The following is a 24,103-nucleotide window of genomic DNA, read 5'->3' as shown; positions in this document are numbered from 1 at the left end:
TATTCGAGGAATTTGTGTATTTCTCAGAGATCAGGAAATTAATGGATAACCTATTTACATTTCCTTACAAAAACATAACATATAAATATTGTTAAAACAATAAACAAATATTATATTTATGTTTTTGTGTAGTAAAATATCTTTTAAAAACCAAATTCTTTTACTTTCTTTCCTTTTAGATGTCGCGCATGAAATTGGAATACGAAAAGCAGCTGAATCGCAAGAACAAGCGTCATTTGACCTTCGATGCCACTCGTGACCTGGAGCAGGTCATCTCTGAACGTGATGGATTAAGGGAGCTGTCCAAAAGTTTCCGCAGTGTGCTCAGCCGGCTGGCCAAGTGTGTGGCCAACTGTGAGGAGGATCTCAATGCCACACTCTCTGAGGAAGTACAACGTCTGCTTCTCCATAGTCGCAGTCAAGATGTGGGTGATGAACTGGAGGTCACGATCAGTGGCTCCTTGAATAACACCAAACAAATGCTCCGAGTGCCAGATGTACACAGTCTGTTGGAAGTTGTAGAGGATCCCAGTTTGGTGCAGTTCATCGATAGTAAGAGTAACGAAGAGCCAAGTGAGGATTTCGATTTGAATGATTGTTTGGAGCGTTTAAAGTCGGAAGCTTCCTACCTGTTGCATTTGTCCGAGGATTTGCATAAGCAGCGACCACATGATGAGTCCGATGAGCATTTGGATGAGCAGGAGAAACAGGAACATGAGCTCTGCTGCGAGGCAGAAGATGGTCTGAAGACCACAGCTGCGGGACATCAACAAGTCCTCTCCAAATTTCTGCGTACAAATTCCTTGAATGATCAACAAATGGGCGTGGCCAATCAGCGCAAGAATAGCAATCCGGAGACGGGTAAAACACATACCTCGCTGCCTCCAGATCTGCAAGAGCATGCAGGAAATGCCTCTGAGCTATCCTTCCAACTTGTACAGCTCAAGAATCGCCTGATTAAGTCAGAGGCTGATCGTCAGAACTTGCAACAGCAACTAAGTCACACCATAGATCGTAATGCGGAATTGGGCCAAGAGTTGCAGGCTCTAAGGGATCAGCTTTCTCAACTAAATTCCCTTAACCACACTGACTATAATGAGGGATATGGCCTGGGTCCCATGAAGAGCTTACAGGATCAGGGATTGGATCAATCGTCGGCCAGTTTTCTAGCCCTTCAGGAGCGGGCGCGTCATTTGCTTTCATCCTCGCCTGTCAAAGAGCAACCTTCTCGGGATCACGGGAACTCCACTGTTACCTTGCTGCAGATGATCGAAGACTTTTGCCGTGAGGGCGACAAAGTGGTTGAGTGTGGCAAAAAGGATCGCGAGGATCTGCAATCACAGGTGAGTCATGGAAAAATCAATCCTAAGATCATCTTCCCCCCTTTTGAGTTATACCCCCACCCTTTATACTTTGAGTGCTAAACGCATGATCCCAATGAATTCGAGTAGTTTGTAAGCCAGGTTATTTATGATACTACCATCCTTTCGATATCCTCTCCTTTGACCTATAACCTACACACCACAAACACAGATCGATACCGCTGACAAGCAGTTGAAGGATACCAGGCGTTTCCTGGAGGATCAGGCCGCCGAACGTGAACAAGAACGTGATGAGTTCCAGCGCGAGATCGAGCGGCTGAAGGCTCAGTTGCGTGACAAAGAGAAGGAGCACAGCTCCTATGCCAATGCCTCCGAGGAGGTGAGTCCTGTCCACGGTTCTTATCTAATGATCTCTGGGATCTTGATCTTGATTTTGGTCTTGGTTTGTCTTTCGTTTTGCGTTTTTGCCTGGGTTCACAGTCTTTTTTTTCTCTCTGTCTTTTCATATATCTCTATCTCCATATTTGTATTATTTATATCTTTTGGTTATTATTATTATTACATAGCTTTAGTTTTGTTTATAAGTTCGGTTATAGGCACCTAATTAATTAAGTATACCCAGCATGTGACCTTCCTTTTATATTAACTGACACAATTCCGCACATTTACAAAATATTAACAAAGAAATGCTTGGATTCTGGAAGCCATTGAAGTAATTTTCTCGAAAAGTTTACCAAATCGCATGGGGCATGGGGCACCTGTTGGGCATAATTCAATTGTAAATCCCTCTAGGGGGCTATTCAACGGAGTCAAGGGCAGCATTGATAGGTATATTCTGTGTATTTACCAGTGCTTTTGTAAGTATGTGCCGACATATTTATAGTTCCAAAGATATAGACACTTAAGATCGTGCGAGTCGGAGTCTTTCAATCAGTTTCCATTTAGCCAGGCTATCTCAATATGAAGATCTCTTGGGGGGTTGAGAAAGCAAAATTTCAATGTCGCCCTGATATATGCTTTTTGTTTCAAAATGATCTATGGGTGTGTTAGCAGAAGCGAAGAGAATGACTTATAAATGTAAAATTAAAAATTATTTGGTTATGGTTTGGGATATTTCAAGCTATTTAATATGATTTATAAGTTTTTAACATCAATGGTTTTCTTATAGACCCGTAAAGCATTTTACACTCCCCTTTACATAATTGTCTTAACCGGTATTAAATTTTAAGTTAAGACACAAACCTATTAATAATAAATTTACACTAAATATTATTTGTTTTTATAATATTACCTATTTGTAACTCTTTGCATGCACTCAATTATCCAAAACGCAACTAAAATTAAAATCTATTGCACCTGTTCCCTTCTCCCACTGCGTGCACATAAAAAAAAAACCTAGTTGAAGTTAGCGAAGCGAAAGCATGTAAGTTTGTCACTAATCTGAAAAACCGCACCCGCAAACAACTATTCATCACATTTATCAACAAATTGATTTATTTCCATTAACATTACTAATTCATTTTATATATTTTTATGCAGTATGCACAGCTGGAGGCCCAGTTTCGTGAGATAAGTCATCAGCTCGGTGAGTCGAATGCCAAGAGGGATAAGTTCGAGGTGGAACTGAAGGCATCGATTGACAAGATCTTTGTGCTGCGAGAGATCATCTCGGAACTGGAAACTCAGGTCCAAACCAAGGCTTTAAACGAACAAGTCTTGGCTGAGAAGTCCAAGCAATTGGAGGAATATGTTAGCTTGCAGATCAGGGATAATGATGCACTGCAGCAGGAGGTGCACAGCTTAAGGACAGACATTGGAGAGGGTTATCAATCCAGAATCAGATTGCTGGAGGAGAAACTACAACAGGGTAGACCATCTGGAGAACAAGGTGATGTTTTAAGTCAAGTGGCGGAAAAACTGCGAGACATTGAAACCACGCTGGATCAGAAAACCAAGGTGCTAGAATCGCTACACAACTCCAATGCAGCATCCAATTCGGCCAGCCTAAGTGTTACCGAAGATGTCTCAATCCATGTCAGTAAGGAACCTACGGCAGTGGGTTCACCTTCGCATCCATCACTCACCGTGGAAGGTGTCCAGCGGGTAACCGAGAAGCTGGACCGACACACTCGCGTCGAGGAGGCGGCCATTAAGCGGATTCGGGACCTGGAGATGCAGGCTCATCAAATGCGCTCGGCCTGTGTGGTAAGTAAATCTATTTAGATAAAATGTAATTAACTTTTCTTAAAAATATAAAACTAATTCCTATAGCCAGTTCGAACGGTTATGGTTCCTGTATTAGCTTAAGTGCGAACTATTGTGTTCATACACCCTTCGAACTCGAAACGGTAATGCTTTGTGTCTTAGCTAGTTCGTTTATTTTAAATTCAACGGTTGGTTTCCATTTATAGATGCTTTCTCTCTTAGTTTCCCTACTCATACAACAGAGAATCGAGAAGAATGTTTGTGTGATAAACCCTCTTAGTTTTCTCGATCGAAAACATCGCTCAGTTGCCTTCAGAATGGCACTGTGAACGGTTCAATCGGGAGAAATGTCTGCATTTATATAAATATTTTTGGATCGCAAACTAAATATTCGCCATATATATATTTATATATATATATATTTTTTTTAAAAACTAATATATTTCGTGTATTTTACGGAAGTTACGAAAATGTTTCAGGGTCCAAAGACACCGTTGCGAGTGAGTTTCTGAAATGAAGCTTTTGATATCCGATCAAGGTTTCTTCTCAGTGCAACAATTGATGTGCGACAGCGAATGTTTATTTATTTTAATTGATTCCCCTGAAGGCCAATCATAATACAAATAAATATAAATATAATTTAATTTGTTATGCCGTCCGGTTGTCACAATGTTTTCTTCAGTGCTCGATTGTTCTGGTTGAGATATTGTGATATATGGCAAAATATTTTTGGGAATTTGGCACACTTTGTCCCATAAATATATCGCTGGCTCCCTGTTCCCTATTCCACCATATGCCCAGTTTGTTCTAGTTCAAAAATAGCTGCATATATGTTGTGCCCCGCCCTCTTTAAACGCCTCTTGAAAATTGAATGTAAAACAAATCATTTGGCGCCTTTGGCACCTGCCACTTTTCCATCACCCACTAAGTACGCTGCAGCTATTGTCTCCTCAGAATTAGATTCCAAAACCAAAACAACAAAAGGAAGCAAAGTTCGCAGCTTGTTTACAGTATGCATTCTCGCACTGAACCACAATTGAAACACTAATATGCGGTAATGCCTCCATAAATTTCTTTATGCTGTGGCACGCATCCCGTCGAGTTGTTTGGTTAAAAAAGGGGGGAGACCGAATGATTGAGAAGGGGCTGGAGATTGCTGTAGTATCTAGTGTGGAAGCTGCATTCATACCCGCATGAATATAAATGGATCAAATCGAGTAAACAACAGCAAAGAGATGCAAGTACTAAGGGAAAGATACGCAGAACAGTGAGGGAAATTCGGAGTAGCAAGATGCAATGGCAATCTGGATAAAAAATATTTAAAAAAGATTTCTATAAGTAAACTAAATTATATGCAAATTAAGAATATGAAATTCAGAAATAGTTGTTCTACTTTGGTTTTCCTAAACCGAAAAACTTCGGCGGTTTTTGACATGATTCATAAAATAAGCAAGAGTGACTTTCATTCAGAAACAGAAAAAATTTTGTTAGAATAGATAAGGAAAGTTGATTATTTAGTCATAAAAGCTCTTGTTAAGAGTTCTGTTTATATAAAATGCACTTTAATTGTTTTAATTTCCACCCACAACCACAGTGCAGAGAGATACGATACATATATTCGATTTAATTGAAGTTGGAAAGGGTTAAATGCAGATGAAGCCAGCGGTCAAGTGGTCGGCCATTGACTCACCCACAAACAGCAGGAAATATAATCTGATAAACAAAATTAAACACTTGATCAAGTAGAATATATAATATAAAGTTAAATATAAGTTAAAAAGTTTATGATATTTATCTAACATCTTATCTTATCTTCTTTTAAAGGAACTCCAGCATGAACGTGACTCCCTGCAGGGTCGTATGGATGAGCAAACCCAGCGGATATCCATACTTCAAAATCGCCTCGAAGAGCAACGCCAGCGGGCAGAGCAACTTCATCGGGTTGGCACCTCCGATCTGAATACCCGAGTACATGAACTCCAGGGTGAAGTCCAGAATTTAAGCGAGCAATTGGCTGCACGGGACAAACAGATGGCCACTTTGCGACAGCAATTGCAGCGCAGCAAGGAGGAGATAATGCGTCTAGAAGCGGAAGTAACAGTGCGAACCCAACCAGATCGCAGTCTAGTGGATAAACTGGAGGCTGAAGTGCAGCAGAAGGAAGCAGAGATCGGAAAACTAAAGGATAAGATACGCACAGAGATGATCAACCGGCTGGCAGTGCCGGATCTAATGGAGACTATGCTGGCGGACAAGAACGATGAGATAGATCATCTGCGCGAGCAATTGGAGGCCAAGGAGAAGGCACTACAGGCCTCGCATCAGGATGCCAGCCCAATCTCATTTCCGGCAGGGCCGGCAGGCAAACAGGAAGGTGGGAGTGGTGGCAAGTTGAGTGCCCGAACCCTAAGCGATATCGGATCGATTACAGAATTCCCCGAGCCGGATGTGGAGCGTCGAGCAGCCATGCAAAGTCTTAACGCTCCTTTGCAGATGAGCGATGGTGCGGGCGGCTTCTTGCATCAGACAATGGTAAGTACTTACCACTTGAAGTTGTTCTTTTAGAATCCCTATTCACATTTTTATATTTTGTTACAGGATACCTCTAAGGAGGCGGTGGCCAATTTAACGCATAAGCGTACCGATGACCTAAGCGGTTTTATGGCCCCTTATCCAATCAACACATTCGAGCATCCTCACTACTTCCAGGCTCTTGGAATCACTGCCCAGAGCAGCGATGGGCTTACACCTGGTTTAGTTCCACGCCAAATCAACTTCTCCAATCTTACAGAGGATTCTAAACTGAAGACGCCCAGTCTGCTGATGCAAACACCTGAAATGCCCAGGCCAATAACTCCGCCAGAAGTCCAGCAATTGCGACTGAAGCTTTCCAATTTACAAACGGAAAAGCAGCGGCAACAGAGTGAATTGGAAAATATATTACAGGATTTGCAGAAGCAACTGGAGCAGGAGAAGGAGAAACTGAGTCGTCAAGCTCAAAATCTTCAAAGCCACGAGGAGAGTGAAGTTAAATACAGGCGTTGCATTGAGTCACTGGAATCTAAGGTCCTGGAGACGGCTGCCCAGGGGGCTGCCGATCGGGAGAATCTTCGCAAAGAACTAAATTGCGTTAGTGCTGCCCATGACCAATGCGAAAATGCAGCAGCTGCTCGCAAACGGGAGTTGGAAATCCTCAACGGCGAGGTCAAGATCAAGGCTGATCAGCTGCAAGCTGCTCTACGTCGTTGTGGAGATCTGGAGCTGCAGGTTCTGACACTTGAACGTGATTTGGAACGCTTGAAGAACAGTGAAAACAGCTCGAAGCAGTATTCGGTGGATGAGATTGCTCAGCAGGTGGAGAAGGAATTAAACTACTCTGCACAGCTGGACTCCAATATCCTTAAAGCCATTGAAAGCGAAGAGGAAAACAACCTGGATAAGAAGCAGCAGAAGGGTGTGCAAACGGAGGAGGAGACACTGCCTGGAACTGGCAATGGAACCGACGATGAAAACTTCACTGGCGAGCGGGAACTGCTGAATCAATTGGAAGCTCTTCGGGCTCAATTGGCTGTGGAACGCGAGCAATGTGAGACCATGAGTAAGGAACTTATGGGTGAAAAACAGCACTCACAGGATATTCAAGAACAGGATGTGATCATCATAGAAGCTATGAGGAAACGCCTGGAGACTGCTCTCGACGCAGAGGACGAACTCCACAAGCAGTTGGATCAGGAACGAGAACGCTGCGAACGTCTTCAAACGCAGTTGACTTCCCTGCAGCGTGCGGAAAGCCGAAGAAATAGTTCTCTGCTGCTGAAGTCACCCGTTGACTCACCCAGGAAATCCCCTCGAGCTGATTTTGAAACCGAACTTGGAGATCGTCTGCGCAGTGAGATTAAACTCCTGGCTGCTCAGAATGAAAGGGAAAGGGAGAGATCAGCGGATGCCCAGCGAAGCAGTGAACGGGAACGTCTGCGATACGAAAAGGAGTTGCAGGAGCGTGTTGCCTACTGCGAACGTCTTAAACAGGAGATGGAGAAGCTATCTCGGGATAAGGATTCCGCTGAATCAGAACTAGAACACTTTAACGAGCGTCTGACCCTGCAAGCTAGCGAAATCGAGAGCTTGGAGGCCAGACTAGTTACCCTCCAGGAGGCAGAAACGAGAAGAGCCAATACACGGACTCGCCAGCATCAGGAGAATGTTAAACTTCAGGCTGAGATCCATGAACTAAAGTCCAAGCTGTTGACAGCCGAATCAGCAAGAGATTGCCTGGAACAGAAGGTCACCCAACTGCGATTCGATGTTAGTCGCTCTGGTCAGAGGGAAGCAAAACTAGCTGAAGCCTTGGCACAGGCCAATGATCGATTGGCTCACAGCACCGATGACAATGTCCCAGCACAGTTTCTTCAGAAGATGAAGGAGATCAACACACTGCTGGCGGAGAATACCCAGGAGAACCGGCAAATGGCTGAGACCGTCCAGTTTTTAGTGGGTGAACGCATTGCCCTGCAGAAGAAGTGCGAGGAGTTGGGAGGCTCTGGAAACACCAATGTCACTGAGCTGGAGGAGCGCTGCCGACAGCTGATCGGTCGGTATTTGCGAGTGGAGTCACATCGCAAGGCGCTGGTCTACCAGAAGAGATATCTGAAGCTCACTTTGGAGGGCTACCAGGCCAGTGAGCAGTTGGCTCTGCAGAAGCTGCGAGGAGGTGCAGCCATGCCTCCTCAGCGAGATATCAAAAAGAAGTTCAAGTAAGTTTGTTATATATATTTTTATATATAAAATAAATATTGATTGAAAATAATTTGCTTTTAAGGACTGTGGCCCTGGCTATCATTGCCATTCAGCGAATCAAATACATCGGACGCATTTGGCATACGGGCAAGCGGATTGTGAGCAAGTCGGTCTTCACAATAACCCAACAAAGGTGAGAGTCATTTAGCTTTATCCGCATCAACTTGCTGTACATAGAAGCCTTGTCATAATCCTCATTCTTTCGTCCTTCTAAGCTCTAAGATGCCCATAGTGACTGTCAATATGAAAGTTAAGCTAAGGCAGGGTGATTCAGCCAAGAAATAGAGGCCACAAGGTCTGGGTTTTTGCATAAGAGCACTTGATATTGGATCACTTAGAAATTAGAAAAAAAAAATTAGTACAGAATAGATTTAGGCACTAAAGTAGTTTGGTTTACTTATGTTTAAAGACGGTGCTTAATCTTGGGGAATTATTAACTTTTATTCACTTTCAAAACTTTAATTTTTAGGTTTTACAAAATTTTAGACTCACTTCTAATCTCTAACTTTTTTGCAAATATTTAATTTAAATGTTTTTAAAATTAAAATTTGTGGTTTCTAACTTTGCTATCCTACTTTCAAGTTCACCTTAATTGATCTAAAAATTTGCACATTCACTTTGCAAACATTTATTTATGACTGAGAAACTAATTTAATTTATCTTTTTAGAAGTCCGGGACTTAACCTGAATGTGGCGCCACCTCAGTCCCCATTGCCTGGGCCCAACTCCAATCTACCCACCAATAACAACAACCTCATGGGCCGCGTTAGCTATGCGCCCCTCTCACCGCCGATGGTTAACTACAGCACCGTGCAACCAATAATGCTGCCATCGGATTTTACCCTCCAAGCGCCAACATCATCGCTGCAAAGTACCATTGCCAATAATAATAGTGAAAACAATTTGCCTTCGCTGGCGAGATTAGATTGGCCAACAATGCAAAAGCCGAAAAGAGCGCATGCGCGGCATCATTAAAACACAGACATAAAAGTCATCAAAAGCTCAATGGAAGGCTCTAACTTTAAGTGAAGCCATATCGAAGACACTCTGTAGTAGCATGCAAGCATCATGGATGTAGGACACGCGATCCATTTTAGTGTTAATTACCTGTACCATTTCCCATAAAACAAAACAATATGTCTTAAGCTGTTGTAACCTACTTTAAGCGTACGCGCAACCACACCAAACTTAGGCATGTAATCGTCTGTAAGTGTTATTTGTATTTACCGCCCAAATGTAGCCATAAGCATAAAACCTTAACCATGTCCCAGTATTTTGATTGGTTCGACTGACTATTGGCTAACAGTTCCCAGAGTCATTTCAATTTAGTTCTATTTTATTTGGGTTTTGACTGTGTAAGTTTCCTGATAAGTTGATTAAAACCAAAATTGATTTCATATTGAAAACTTTTTCTGTTTTTCTTTATTATTTTTGGTTTTTGTTGGAAAGTTTTGTGTACATAAATATATTATATATGGAATGTGCCTTATAGGTGAGGATTCACTGGACAATTAAGAATTCAATTCATAACATCATTCAAATAAAAGTTAACATCTTTATGAATTGGTAGTATACTTTGTATGCCGGAAAAGGGGAAAGTTTGAATTACTTAAAGTACAGCACTCAGGCTTAGGTATGTCTTTCGGAATGAAAAGAAGCAGAGCCAATGTTATTAGCAAAAAAGGTGAGTATTAAGGTAATCACAGACAAGAAGTAAAAAGCCTCTCCCTATCCCTAATTTGTTGAAGATACCAAGAAAAGTAAATAAACAAAAGTGCCTCGCCTCAGGGCGGCTCTCCGTCAAATGAACGCAAAAGCTGCAATGTTTTTGCACGTCCAGCAGGGATTCCGAGTCCACAGCGCCGACCCTCCCTTAACCCTCTTTAGGCCAAGGCAAAAAAGTAAGCTGCGAAATTAAAAATACACTTTCCTTTGGCTAAAAATAAAATCGAGTAAGTTAGCTGTTACATAAATAATGTTTTTGGTTTTAGAATTTTAGATGATGGTTATTATTTCTACTATTTCTAACATTTTTATTAAGTAAATTTTATGATTATAAAATATTTAAAAATGTATCTTTCAACTATGGAATATTTATTGGACTTTTCAAAGTTAATTTATAAACTAGATTAATTTTTTATATTTTTTTAGTTATTGTTTTTAAAATCTTCATGATTTTACCAAAAAGCTTTTAAGCCATCTAAAATAGTCAACACATCCCGTGGCATACCCTTGATAATTACTGGCCATCTCGTTATCAGCCGCAGCAACACACCGCCCACTGATAAGGAGTCGCGGAGCTTTCCATTCGGCCAGAGCCGAACTTAGCCGAAGACTTGCGGCCGGAATGGTAAAGCTTTTCCGTGCAGCAACCGTAGAATCGGCGTTGGACAGGCAGAAATCGCTAACATATGGTAGCGTTGAATGGCGCATCGTCTAGCATTGGCTATCCTGTCGTTGTGGCAAGCGGTCCTTCTAATTTCCTCTGCCACTCTTATCCTGTCATTCTGCCATAGCGGTTGCGAATGGTTTCGATACGGTTTTACGGATTCCGGGTACGGTTTTTGTTTTCCCCTACTCGAACGGTGTGCGGTCTCCAGGACAAAATGAGATTCAGCAGTCGGCTGGCATTTGAATAGATTGCTTTTCGCATAAATATCAAAAATATTTTCAAAAGAAACTCAGTGAATTCGCTTTATTGCGCCTTCGGTGTTACATATTTCGCTTAATTTGCATATGCCAGGAGTGTTTTTCAAAGTTTCTTTTCAATATTAATGAGACCTGTGCCTAAGGAGATGATTAATTATCAAGATTTTGTGTAAAACAAACAATAAAAATCAATTTGAAAACAATTAATTGTTGTGTAGAAAAAAAGGGTTGCAAGAAACAAGAGTGAAAAAGGTAAGAAAATATATCATTAATTTGTACTTTTTTTTAGTGGTGGGAAAGATAAGTGAAACAAATTAAGAAGACAGTCAGATTATTTTTTTTAAATATAACAAGTAGTTAGACTTAATATTTATTAATTAGAAAATATCAAAGACTTCAGATCTTTTGGTTAAGCTAGAATCTAAGTGCGCTGAAAAATATTAGCTAAATGATTAATAGGGATCGGAAAATTCTTAATTAACAAAAGTTTTATCATAACTTTTGTATACTATTTTTAAAATTGAAACAACCTATTGTAGAGTAAAATATTTGACACCTTAAAACATCTTACAGCATCTTCAAAATTCCCTTAAATTTAATATAATCTTTTGCTTTAAAATACCAATTAAAAAGTTACAATAAATTCTCTTCGATTATTATCTCAATTTTAATGCCACCAATTGCAAGTGTTTCAAGTCTAAGATGTCTGTGTCACTTTAAGCCATCGACAAACAACTCAAAAGAAGTAAATTAAAGGGAAGGATGAGAACGGCGCTGAAGAAATCCAATTTGATAAGTAATCGCATCAGACAAAATCCTTGAAATTCGCAGTTAAAGCGTCTTCGAGCCCCTAATCCCGGCCATTTAAACACTAAAGCAGCCAAAGAAAAGGCCTTCGCCTCGGTCTGCCTGTTGAATATTTACCATTCAAGTTGATATTTCTCTTTCTTTTCTTTTTTGATATTTTTTTTGGCAATAGTCTTCGGGGGGGTTGGCTTATTAAATTCTGTGATTGTTTGTCTGGTGGTGGGTGGAAAGTGCCACAAAAGTTGGTTGGCCAGTTCAAAGGCTAAAGTAGTTTAAGGATTTTTTGATTAGGGTCTTTTGTTACGTTTCTCCTTTTTTTTTTGGATTTCCTGAGAGTGAAAGTTTGTTTTTCGTTTCGCTACTTTATCGCACATATGTATCTGTTATTCATTGATAAGATAGTTTTTCCTTATCTGAGGACAATATACGGGTATTCAATGTTCAATTCTGCTCCATATTCGTTACGCCTCTGCAGTTTTTTTTTTGTTCCCCGGCCAGTTAGTAGGCGTTACAGGATTGTAGACCTAATTGTTGTTATGCTTTTTTTCTGTTTTTTTTCTGTCTATCTAATGACGTCAAGCAATGGCTGAAATTCTGGGTGTGTGACTGAGTTCTGTATATGACCAACAGGTAAGAGATATCTGCAAATTGGTTAAAGTTGCTGTGGCAATTTTCGAATTTATAAGTTGGTAATTTGTGTCCAACTTTGGTGGCCAAACTCTTGACCAAGGCAACAAAGTTTTGCTGATGCCTGTGCTAGCGTTTGGGGGTGGCATGCTTGGATGGCTTCACTGTCACCAGGCGGTGAAAGTACAAAAAAAAAAAAATAGAATGAAGAAAATGCAGAGAGGAGCTGTGAAAAGAAGGAGCAGGAGCAGAAGCAGGAGAAGGAGCAAAGACAGCCAGTCGATGGCGAGACAGCTTGTCACTGACATGTCCAGGGCTTAAATTTCATCCTTCATGCTTCCCTGCCGGCACACAAGTTCATTATTGTTATTTCCCACTCCCCTCATATCTCTCTTTACCTCCTGCACTTGGTTTAAGTTTTTTAATTATGCTGCCTGGTTAAGTCCCGGGTTTAATCCATTTCAAAGACGGGCATACATGGCGTATGCGCGATGCTCTGGGGGAAAGTTGTGATTTATTTTAAGAGAAGGGTTAAGGCTGCAAGTACTCTACTAAAATGTTGTTATGATTAAACAATTGGTTTATGTGAGAGTATAGTAAAAAGGTTGTAAATAAACTTAAATATTATATTAAAAATGTAATATAACTTTTATTATTAATTCTTTTTAATATTTTATTTTCAAGCATAAAAGTTGAAACTTTTAAAGTTCAAAACCGAACTTAAGATATAAGTTTGTACAGTGTACTTTTCTACTTGTAGGCGTTTTTGTTGACTTCGTTTCCAACTGCTGGAAATCGGTGTTCACTATCTCTTTGCCACTCTTCTTTCGGGCTGCATTCTGCAGCACCTTCAATTAGTCTAATTGGACTTTCCCTTGAAAAACTGGGCGTATGGAAATGCTCTACAGTCGTCTATTCGTAATCCGATTTGCCAACAATTTTCATTTAATATATTATTTATAATCAACCAGTTAACGACCAACCCATTTTATGACCAGCTGGCCTGATAAGCTTTTAAAATTCCCATTTATTTAGTTCTTAACAGTCATAATTTAATGAGAGCTTTTTGTATTTAAGAGGGATTTGCAACTGCAGTTTGGTTTAGTTTTGACTGCGAACAAGATGGATTTTTCGACTTTTGTGGTGATTTTATGTCTGCCTCTTTTAGTAGTCATTAAAGCAGATGATATTTCGCAGCGAATGGATTGTTACCATTTAAACACCCTAGAGGATCCATTTGCTGCAGATTTAAACTAGTTAATAACCAAATAATGCTAGCTAAAGTGCAATATGTGTGGAACAGTTTAAAGTGATCAAGTGCATGTAATTTTATAAATTTTTATAAAATTCTAATCTTTTTTCTGTGCTAAACCAATCAAATCAATCAAAAAATGCCCAAAAAATGTTTAAATTGTCTACATTGTTTTGCTGGTCAAGCTTTCAAAACTTTTAAGCTGTCAACTTCAGTCGTGTTTACCATATAGTGACTTGTAAACATTTCAATGAAGGTTGTAAATAAAAATAAAAACCTGACTGAGATTGAAATTCGTTACATTATTGTGTTACTACTATTATAAACTATTTGCTTTGAAGGAAACGATAAAAAACTTTGGGGCCCTTTAAAAAAGGTTTCAAATCACGGTTGCTCAACGCCTATGCTCTGATTTCTCATTTGTTTTTGTAAATGCTCGCTGAGTACATATGTAGACTTGCTCGGGCAAAAGCTTTGAGTGCTTCGGGCGATATTCCACTTACAATTTTTCGTTTTCCTCTTTCCACCTCATTCCGTGGCTAACTGTTCTTGTTTCTTCCTTGATCATCACCGAACACTGGCACTGAAATTCCTTCTTTATAAATTCTGTTTACACTTTAGAGTTTATTTTGCAGTGGACTACTTTTTGTTTTCCTCTTTCCCCAACTATACGTAACTAACTGTAATATTTTTTGTTTTTTTTTTCTTGCACTGGAATTCATTTCTTATAACTTCTGTTTGCACTTTGGAGTTTCTTTCGCATTTGGCGAGTTAAAATGAGTGATGAATTGGTTAGGAAGAAAAAGTGTTTTTCTTTTTCTCAGTGCACAGCTGCGTTACTAAATATGTATGTATGTATGTATGTGCATTTTTTCTTTTATTTGTGTCTTTAAATACTCTGCTATAAGACGAATTCGAGCATCCTTGGCTTAAATACTTGTTTAAAAATGTTCATAAAGATTATATTTGAACTTATGAAACCAAAAAATTGTATAAACATATTTTAGTTTCAAAAAAATCACAAATCAAATGTTAAAAAATGTGAAACTTTTCCCTGAAACATCTTAAATCCACTCCTGTCAAAAGTAAAACCCGGAATAGAAACCCAAATAAAAGACTTTTTAATTGCCGAATTGTGCTAGACAATAGAACAGATGGAAACGCCAAACAAGCAAAACTGTTGGCCAACCAACCGCTAATGACAACTATTCAACAAAATCCCCTTTCGAATTCCCGACAGCCGAAAACCCAACTAAATCAACATAAAAATACGCAAAACATGGTTAAATAAATTGCACGGATTCTCAGAATTTTCTTAAATAAATATTTGAAGTGATTAAATTGAAAAATTAATATTTATTTAATTTATAACCAAAAAAACATTTGCCTCTATAAAACTGAGATCATTTGGCACTAAATGTCAGTTGAAAGAGGTCGTTCGATTGGAAAATATGCGTCTGTTTGTTGCTCTGGTTTGTGTCAGTTTGGTGGCCATGTCATCTGCCCAGTTGTCCCTTCGCGGACGATTGGGTCGCTCGGCAAATGTTAACTTGGCCGTGCAGCAGCCAACTTTGCTGGCCAAGACTGCTGGCATTGTTCCCTCCGTTCTGGTGAAGAATGCCGGTATTGTTCCATCGGTTCTGGTTAAGAATTCCGCCGGAATTCTTCCATCTGCCGATGTTGCTGCCGATGTTCAAACTCCAAGCATCCTGCCACAAGTTTCCACTGGCAACTACTTGCCCTACTATCCCCGCTACTGGCCCGATTATGGATCTTCATCTGGTGGCTGGTACCCTGGAGGTTGGAACGCTCCTAACTATTGGAACAATGACTACTATGACTATGGAACTCCCTACTTGGCTAGACGTCGTTTTCTTAATCCCGTCGTGAGCCCCGTTGTGAGCCCCGCCGTGATTCCCGCTATCACACCCGCTGCATCGTCGTCGTCGTCCTCCACCACCACCACTACAACATCTACCTCTGGTGATAACTCCAGTGATGATTCCAACACGGTCAATGCTGCTGTGGTTCCTGAACAGGATTCTGCCGATTCCTTGCTCAGCACCCAGGTGATCTAAGGAGGATCTTTGTTAACATAATAATAAAGTAATGTACATACTGAGCAAGTATTGGGATTTTTGGGGGTGAAATGTTTAAGAATTTGTAAAGGCTATTAAAAAAATCACAATTTAATCTAATAGGTACACATTAACATAATAAATGTAACAGATTCCGTGATTTTAGGCTTGGCGGGCAAGCTAAATGTTAATTTACGGCCACTTTACGGCCGCCTAACCATAACGAGTATCCAACCAGCTATCTTATCTCGGTTTATATTATATAAGCTCTTTGGAGCGTTGAGTAGTGTGCAAACACAGAGCTCAGTGGGGCATTAAAGGTGCGAAAACCATGGCCAACCAGTTCTGACCAGCCCCAAAAACGAGGCAAAACCAACCGGCTAAGAGCCTGCCATATGGCGCAATATTGAAATATCCAATCAAAATGTTAATTCGAGGATAGAAGAAGAGCTGGCGAAATAAAAATCAAAAGAACGAATTTTTCGTTCAGCAACAGGCATTGTTTGAACAGATCCTAGAACCAAGGATCTCTCACACCCCCTCACTTCAGGTGCAATTTTCCAATAGAAATTTGATGGGTTTTTATGTAAATTTACGATACGCGCGGGAGATGGATTTCAGACCAAAAAAATATAAAAAAAATACCCTTTTCACACTTGTTGATTCATTAAACGGTGGGGACTGATGTTTAAAATACATAAAACGAAAGGGTTTTTTATTGTTATTTTTGCTCTCACTTTGTTTGTATACAAAAATTCCAATTGTTTTTTTTTTTTTTTGGTTTTTGCCTATGTAACCGGAGCATATTGAGGGACTTTCTATGCTTGCTGGAATAGTGGGAGTTGGGATGGTTGGTAGTGACGTGCTTTTTGCTCCATGTTTATTTTTAGGGTTTTGGCCGGGACTTAGGGTATGGCGCCAACGGACCACTCTCCCTCTCCGGCATCCCTCTCCACAAAGCACCCCTCTTGATGAAGCGCGCGCTTTCATACCAAAGAGCTTTGGGCTATGCAAATGAATTAATGCCCATGGAAAGTTCATGTCGAATGTTAAGAGTACTCACTTTCTTGTGCAGTTTCGCTTAATTGCATCAATTAGACATGTTAATGTCAAAAGCTAAACTTCAAATGCTCTTTCTATTTCTGGAAATGAATACAAGACTTCAATTGGTCACGGTTGTTCATTTTAAGCTGTTTTAGTCAAGAACAGGTTCTAACTAGCCCTTAAATAGCCCATAGATGGCGTTATTTGTAAGCCATTATGTCTATTTACTAAGTTCGGTTTTGGTACTACTCCTTCTAAACATAATAAAGAAGTCCTTAAGGTAGATCTAATAAGTCAATAATAAAACATTAAGATGAATGAAGTAGAAGTAAAGCCTTTTACCAATCCAAAGTTGTCCCAACTGAACCTGTTTAAGCGCTATTTCTTTATTCTAATCACAATGGTGGGCTTAATAAGCTGAAAGTAATGAATAAACATCAGATATGAGAGGTCTATACCCTAATAATCCCCTGTACATGACAGCATATGTCTACACTAAGCGAAATAGTTTATTGCTCTCTCTCTCTCTCTTCGCTTCCTGCTATCAAATACATGGCTTTTCCCGTTTTTTCTGATGTCCTGACATTCAGGCAACTTGATGAGAGAGCTCAGACATCACCATCATTGACATAACAATTGGAAACACTTCCTTTTCCACATGAACAGCCCCACAGGCTGTTTTTTTTTTTTTTTTTATTTGTGGACCAGTCTTGGCTGTCCAGTGGGATCGGGAAAATGTGGCCTATAAGCAAACAGAAATTAGCGTCCAACGTTGTGGGAAATGATTGCCCAGGAGATGAACGCAGTTATGGGATGTCTGTTTGATGGGAGGAAAGCTAAGTGAGAGTTATGGGAGGGATTTTGTGGGTTAACCTTAAGGAATTGGTTAGCTTGGGATGTTTTCTTGTTCAGGAATGTTCTGGAAAGGGGATTTAAATATAGAATTTAGGAATGATAATAAAAAGAATGAAGAATTGGAGGGAATGTCTAGTATATCTGCAAAACATAGTTGAAGTCTCTTAACTTGTGTTTAAGATTTATTATTGAAATATATAATATATAATAAAGAGTAATTAGATGGAGAATATTAAAGTTTAAGAAATATTAAAGATATTTATTTTATAGAATTTATTAACCTAAATATCCTGTTAACAAAGCTCAGCTTTTTAAAACTAATATACCAAAAAGTAAATACACAGAGGATGTCCCTTCCTTTTTGACTTTTTATTTCTCATCATAAACCTTGAAACCGCAAAATCAACAAATACTAATTTAAAGCCAACACATGCCATATACATATATAGGAATATATATTTATATTCGTACCCAGAGGGTGCCCATGACTCCCCATGGGACTAGACAAAGTTTCGTAATTTTTTGTATGCAAATTACCGTGCAAGGGGGTCCATGGCTTGGCAAATTGACCAAAACATGTCAACTGTGTCAACAAGAATTATAGCAATTGTGCTCCTTGTACGTCGATTGCAATAATTTGACCTGGCAAAGGTCACCATACAAATTCTTAGAACGACACAGAAAAAGTGCCTCCTTGACTGATGAATTTTTTTGTTCCATTTTTGGTATAATTATTCTAATGGTTATGCATGGCTTGGAAAGTTAAAAGAAATTTATTCAATGTTGTGACTTATGAGTTATTGAATTCATGGGAAACTTCATTTTGCTGCTGGCATGCGTTTGGCAATCTCATTAAATTCGCATTAAAGTACCTTCTCTTCGCTCAAATATGACATTTTCCAAAAATTAGTTTATGTTTATCATTTTCCATTTTCATTTAAGCCAAACTTTGCCAATTTTGTGAACTTTCGTTCAAAGAATGAAATGGTAATGCACCATAATGTACCATTCAAAAATAATCAATGTTCGGTCGTTCAATTTTGGATAATTGGCTAAAATTGTGGGACCGACAAGAGAATTACTTTAATTGGCAGCCGCAGCAGCAGCAGCAGCCGGGACAAGGTCGTCGACAATCAAACGGGGTCAGTGGATATGGGCAAACATTAACTGGGGCTAAGGAATCGATTGCAATCACAGCCATAAAGTGAATTACTTTGAACCCGAAACGTACAGGCTGGCTGCAAGAATGCCATTCGAAGGGTTGGATGAAATGTGGTTATGGGTTGGATGAAATGCGGGAGGGTTTGGTGTCATGGGTTCAAGTGTAATGGACGTGGACATGTGTGGATGCACGGACTGTTGACCAAGCTATATAGAAATGGAGCAATTGTCTCCTAGGTTGGGTCACTGAGTCAGCCAAAAGGAAATGGCCGCTTCCCATGGCTTATATCCCTTTGTCTCCGATTCATATTGTGGTGGCCTAAGCTTTGATCACTAAAAGGTTTCCATTTTAATTAAATACTATCCCAGCTAAATTAATGCAATTATATTCAGCGTCGTTTTCTTGTATTTTGTTTTATTGAATTGAAATTCAATCGAGGGAGACCTTTCATTTAGACGTGTCTATTGAATGGAATGCGATTTATTATTATCATTAATAAAAGGAATTAATTGAAATTAAATGTACTTAAAATAAATATAAATATAAGACAGTTCTCTAAAATACTTACATACGCTAAATTAACATTTAAACTTTTCAAAAGTATTTTCAAATCTCATTAACAAAATTTCCATTACAGGAAACATAACCTCTAATTATTCATTTGGAATTTAAAGCTATACCCCCCATAATCTCATTTAGGCCAATGAATATTCTTCAATTAAGCAAACTGTATACCATATAATTGAAAAAGAATGCCAATTATGGCAGGTTTGCCTTAAATTCCTAAGCTACCGCAAGGGGAGTAAAAATCTTAGGGTGCCTATTTTTAGAGCGCTGAAATGTATGCTACAATTTCCTTCAGTGGCACGAGGCCAAGTCGAACTTGAATCAAATTATGATTAAGTCCTTACGGACGCCTGTCAGGGGAATGCGTGCGTGAATGTCCCTTCGAAATGTTCGTTGTAGATGTTCCTGTGTGTGTGTGTGTGTTAGTATCTATGTGCGTGACATTGATTGGCATTGAGCTGGGCGATGTGGCATAGGCAAATGGAGCGAAGCGGCCAGGCAACATGGCCAGAAACACTCTCGACCATCAACGGCAATCGAGTTAAGCGCATGTGGATGGCGTTTAAGCCAACGCCAACGTTAACGTCCAACCGCCAACCAACTAATCTCATTGTCGGCATTAAAAATTACAAACACGCGCCGCATTATAATGCAATTCGCTTTTGTTCGACAAGCACCTGACTGCCAACATTTCTGTTGTTGACTCCAACAACGTTGGCAACATTTCTTTCCTTTTAGCCACCTCTAAGAACTGTTTACAAATGCGCACAAGTCGTCAATGGCTGTCCTTGTCCTTTGGGCCAACTCAAATGGAATGTGGTGGGAAGAAGGCAGCCACCAGGAACTGCTTTCACTTTTTCCCTAGATTTTACACAGATTGTGTGTGCATTCAAATAAACATCATTAGATTTTGCTAGTGGCCACACGCAAATAAGAAATTTAAGTTGAAGTTTTTACATTTGCTAAATTGAATTTGGATTTAAATGGAAAATTCCTGAAAAATATTTTTGGAACTTAATATTAAACGTGGCATCTCAAAAGTATGCTTTAAAGAAAATCAAATTACATATTTTTGTATAATCTTTTTTTTTTGTATTAATGATTGATCCCAAAAACATGAAATGAAATTGATGTTACAGCTTGTGGTGGTTAATGAAATGATTTTTGAATTTTTCTATATTTTTCTGTGAAGATTGAGATGCTGATTTTAGATACTTTTGATACCTTAATGACCTAATAGTTTTTCTTCAGCGGCCAGCTCTTTCTCAAAGGCTTCTAAGGCCTGGTCAGCAGCATCTTCTTCGGGATCGATCTCGTTTTCGGGCTCTTCTTCGTCAGCCTCCTCTGTTTCGGACTCGTCCTCAGAATAATCCTCATCTTCTTCTTCCTCATTAAGCTCATTTTCTTCCTCATCAAGATTCTCCTCTTCCTCCTCATCAAGCTGATCCTCTGAAATATCATCTTCAGCCTCTTCGTCTTCTTGGGTTTGATCCTCCAGATGTCTATAATCCTCACCAGATTCCTCGTCACTTAGATCATGGGCAGTCTCATGGGAAACCTCTTGAGAAAGCTCATTGGATTCCCCAAGACTGATTTGTGGTCCCTCGACGATCTGACCATTGATAGTGGGCACCATGCGATAGTAACCGTTGTAGTAGTAGTAGGGATACCTATAGTTATACCACGAGTTATATCCTTCATTATTCTGGTTCTGGTTCTGTGGTGGATTTGGGCGAATGGTTCCCTCGTTAGTGTTAGCATTGGCATTGGATACTCCCGTAATGATAACCGTATTGTTGCCAAATTTAACCGTTGTATTCTTATGACCAGCCTCAGCCAGGAGTCCTTCCAGCCAAGCCATGTGCCCTTTATGAGCTGCATTGCTGTAGGCCAGGACACTGGCAAAGATCACAAAGCCAAAAACTACGAAGCGCATGTTGTTCCAAAAACTAAGCTAGACTGGCTGAATGCAACTGAGACTATGATTTCCAATTCGATTGTCTTTATTTTTATATCTTTGATGAATGTTACAAACGTATCATTAATGGCTGTGACATGATTACACTAAGCTAACAAGCATCAAGGTTCTGTGCTCTAAGATATTTTTCTAGGTTTTCTGCTGGAAATACACTAAGTTTTTGGTTAACCTCCAAAAATGAGAGCGAACACGTGTGTAAATATTAGAAAGATTCTAGAATTTGGAATCGGAACAAAGAACCTTACGAGTATAATAAAGTTATGATTCACAATCGAGGTTGATGACAGGTTATACAAAATAAAGTTAGAACCTTTAAGGGACAAAATGTAGTATTTTTTTAAGGTTAACATTGCCAAAAATAATTAATTTTAATATTTTACTTTTACAAAAGATTTTTTATATATTTTTTATAACCGAATAAATATTTTTTATAAACCATAAAAGTAATAAGTTATCAACTCAACTTAGTTTTTATTTTCATTGCAATATCAATATTTTTGTTAATTATTTTTGTTTAAAAATTTTTACATTTCCAAGCTATGAATCAGTAACAAGATAGTAATATTTAGCTTGTTAGTTACTTTTAAGTTTATCAATTTTAATTTTCAATAACTAAACTAGCTAAGTCTTACTGTATTTTGATCTCTAAGTTCCGTCAGACCAATGTTTACGCACGACTTCGCCTAGTTTTTTTGGTTGGCCTTAAACCAAGGCAACAGCTGTCGTTGGGTAAATATAAAATGAGCCATAAAATTTGTCACCCATGGCAAGCTTTTATTTTGTTTTCTGCCAATCAGCGTTTTGCTATAAAAGCTTGAATTATGAGTGAACTTCAACTTAGTTAAAAACTAAATTAGAGAATATAAAATGCGTGCTTGTTGGCTGCTTGTACTCTTTGGTTTTGTGGTTTTGGCCACAGTTTCTGCCAATGAGGTCGATATTGATGACCTGGAGGACTCTGAGGAGGATAAAAGGATTGCCGATGGAAAAGATAACCTAGAAGATGAGGATGAGGAAGATGATGAGGATACAAATGGACCCGAGTCCCAGGACGAGCTAGATGATTCCAAGTCCCTGGATAAGGATTCTCAGGATGATTCGCAGGACGATGATGAAGAAGAAAGTGACAAGAGCGAGGCAAAAGACCAGGAAGATGTATAGATCTGATGGGAATTTACACTTTCATTTGTTGATTTAATATACACGTTTTTACCCCGCCCTTTAGATATTTGAACAGCTGTTAACACTTTGAAATAGACTTCAACGGAGATACCCCCCTCTAAAAAGCAAATGTTTTTATATTTTTTTTTAACAAATATATAAAATTCTGGAAATAACCATGAACTTAATTGGTGTTTGTTTTATAATATTTTTAAATGAGATGTTTTTGTGTAGAAAATAAAAAAATATTGCTTGTTGCAGAAAAATTGTAAAGATGTGGCCTCCATTTCTGAAAGATCAAACTTTTCTTTATATTTTATTTATATTTAAATAAATATTTGAGGAATAGTAAGCAGTATTTTCCCTTCCTAGAGTATATTTAGAAGACCTTTTAATAAAAAGTTGCTTCGTTTAAATATTTATCTAGTATAATAAACGAGTAAATATTAGCTTAATAAGTAAAGTGCAGCCACTGCGCAGTTCGTTATAGAAAATTTGAAAACAAACAAAATTTGCTTATAAAAGCCACTGCCTTGGGAGAAAGACCTTTATATAAAATATTACAAAACCCAATAAAGATGCACTTCTACTTGATGATTCTCGTCCTGATAGCTCTTTCGGCCCTGGCCTTTGTGAGTGCCAACCCAGTTCCTGATCCGCATGGAGAGGTTATTGTCATTGTCAACCAACAAAATCCAGACTGTTTCACCACAACAACTGCATCCTAATTTCTGGTCTCAATTTGACAAAAAAAAAATGCTTAACAAAAAAAAAATAAATAAATAAATACAAATTTGGATTTAAATAATAATAAACTATAAAAACTAAATCAATATTGACGCGGCTGCTTATGCTGAACATGAATTTACGTAAACAAAAAATATCTTTGTTTATGTGGGATTTTTTGTTATTGGTTTTAAAACTTATAAAATAAATGACGTATGGAAATATTTATGGGAATATTTATATATTTTAAATACAGGGTGGCCCATGTAGCGTTTGCTTTTTGAACTAACGATAATTTTGACTTTGACAAATCGAATGTCATTGTCAATGTTTCAGATATTTAGTAGAAGGTTTGCGGTTTACGAAATTGTTAAGTTTACACTAGAAAAAAAGTGGGAATTATTGATATTTTTAAAACGCAAGTCTTCCATGTGCTACCCCATACTAGTAAGTATTTATGTAGGGCTAGCAAACTCATTATTTTTAACCGGTGAATAATTAGTTAGTAATTATTAAGAATATTTAGTCATAAGTTTTTAACCTATAGATTCTTAATGAAGATAATTCATATATATATATGTATATAAACTTTATAACTGCAGTTCGAATGGAATTTGAATTACGAGCTCAGTGATGCATGACATTCCCTAATCGGATTATTATTGGCTTTGTTATGGGAAGAATTCTGATGATTTTGAATCAAAAATAAGGATTATGAACTTTGTCAGAAAATGACCAAAATTTGATAGGGTTTATACCCCTAACTTGGTCAAAAGAAGGTGTAGAGCTAAAAGAATGACTGTTTTGTGAAGCTATCGATCAGAACTGGCGACCCTCATCATTGGTTTTCTGATTTTGAGAAATTATATTTTT

General features: G+C 38.7%; 6 protein-coding genes across 17 annotated transcripts in view; 5 read left to right on the top strand and 1 right to left on the bottom strand.

Moving 5' to 3' along the window:
• The window catches only part of LOC108104276 (pericentrin), a 28,401-nt gene extending 18,671 nt beyond the window's left edge, over positions 1 to 9,730 (top strand). For 5 of the 12 annotated variants that reach the window (XM_017210237.1, XM_017210234.2, XM_017210227.2 and 2 more), the window contains 8 exons: positions 180 to 1,343; positions 1,534 to 1,701; positions 2,722 to 2,745; positions 2,862 to 3,527; positions 5,352 to 6,059; positions 6,126 to 8,281; positions 8,347 to 8,457; positions 8,993 to 9,730. In XM_017210237.1, the coding sequence (XP_017065726.1) occupies positions 180 to 1,343; positions 1,534 to 1,701; positions 2,722 to 2,745; positions 2,862 to 3,527; positions 5,352 to 6,059; positions 6,126 to 8,281; positions 8,347 to 8,457; positions 8,993 to 9,299 (5,304 nt within the window). In that variant the 3' untranslated portion in view covers positions 9,300 to 9,730. The remainder of the gene's footprint in view (positions 1 to 179; positions 1,344 to 1,533; positions 1,702 to 2,721; positions 2,746 to 2,861; positions 3,528 to 5,351; positions 6,060 to 6,125; positions 8,282 to 8,346; positions 8,458 to 8,992) is intronic. The other 7 variants (XM_017210230.2, XM_017210235.2, XM_017210231.2 and 4 more) reach the window with 4 other exon arrangements.
• Positions 9,731 to 10,461: 731 nt separating this feature from the next.
• Positions 10,462 to 24,103, top strand: part of LOC108104261 (synaptotagmin-5) — a 74,361-nt gene continuing 60,719 nt past the window's right edge. Inside the window, exon 1 of the mRNA XM_017210211.2 lies at positions 10,462 to 11,225. The gene's annotated coding sequence lies outside the window, so the exon portion shown is untranslated. The remainder of the gene's footprint in view (positions 11,226 to 24,103) is intronic.
• On the top strand, positions 15,067 to 15,781 carry LOC108104264. Its single transcript, XM_017210214.1, has one exon. The coding sequence runs from the start codon at positions 15,111 to 15,113 to the stop codon at positions 15,735 to 15,737; it is 627 nt and encodes a 208-aa protein (XP_017065703.1). The 5' UTR covers positions 15,067 to 15,110; the 3' UTR covers positions 15,738 to 15,781.
• Positions 20,433 to 21,353, bottom strand: LOC108104263 (retrotransposon-like protein 1). The gene has a single exon (XM_017210213.2). It carries the CDS (start codon positions 21,299 to 21,301, stop codon positions 20,591 to 20,593), a length of 711 nt encoding a protein of 236 aa, XP_017065702.1. The 5' UTR covers positions 21,302 to 21,353; the 3' UTR covers positions 20,433 to 20,590.
• LOC108104272 (acidic leucine-rich nuclear phosphoprotein 32 family member B) lies at positions 22,150 to 22,687 on the top strand. The gene is made up of 2 exons (XM_017210223.2): positions 22,150 to 22,498; positions 22,569 to 22,687. Exons 1-2 carry the CDS (start codon positions 22,211 to 22,213, stop codon positions 22,593 to 22,595), a joined length of 315 nt encoding a protein of 104 aa, XP_017065712.1. The 5' UTR covers positions 22,150 to 22,210; the 3' UTR covers positions 22,596 to 22,687.
• Positions 23,056 to 23,454, top strand: LOC108104275. Its single transcript, XM_017210226.2, has one exon. It carries the CDS (start codon positions 23,083 to 23,085, stop codon positions 23,230 to 23,232), a length of 150 nt encoding a protein of 49 aa, XP_017065715.1. The 5' UTR covers positions 23,056 to 23,082; the 3' UTR covers positions 23,233 to 23,454.

The sequence above is a fragment of the Drosophila eugracilis genome, unplaced genomic scaffold (assembly GCF_018153835.1).
Source record: "Drosophila eugracilis isolate 14026-0451.02 unplaced genomic scaffold, ASM1815383v1 contig_2154, whole genome shotgun sequence".
Lineage (NCBI taxonomy): Eukaryota > Metazoa > Arthropoda > Insecta > Diptera > Drosophilidae > Drosophila > Drosophila eugracilis.
Note: the sequence above shows the minus strand (reverse complement) of the source record. Positions and strands in the feature narration are given on the sequence as shown.

Excerpts from the sequence above, each read along its gene's own strand:
- LOC108104275 (XM_017210226.2), top strand. The coding sequence starts at position 23,083 with ATGCACTTCTACTTGATGATTCTCGTCCTGATAGCTCTTTCGGCCCTG.
- LOC108104272 (XM_017210223.2), top strand. The coding sequence starts at position 22,211 with ATGCGTGCTTGTTGGCTGCTTGTACTCTTTGGTTTTGTGGTTTTGGCC. Across the intron at positions 22,499-22,568 it reads AGGCAAAAGACCAGGAAGAT|ATATTTGAACAGCTGTTAAC; the intron begins GTATAGATCTGA and ends CCCGCCCTTTAG.
- LOC108104264 (XM_017210214.1), top strand. The coding sequence starts at position 15,111 with ATGCGTCTGTTTGTTGCTCTGGTTTGTGTCAGTTTGGTGGCCATGTCA.
- LOC108104263 (XM_017210213.2), bottom strand. The coding sequence starts at position 21,301 with ATGCGCTTCGTAGTTTTTGGCTTTGTGATCTTTGCCAGTGTCCTGGCC.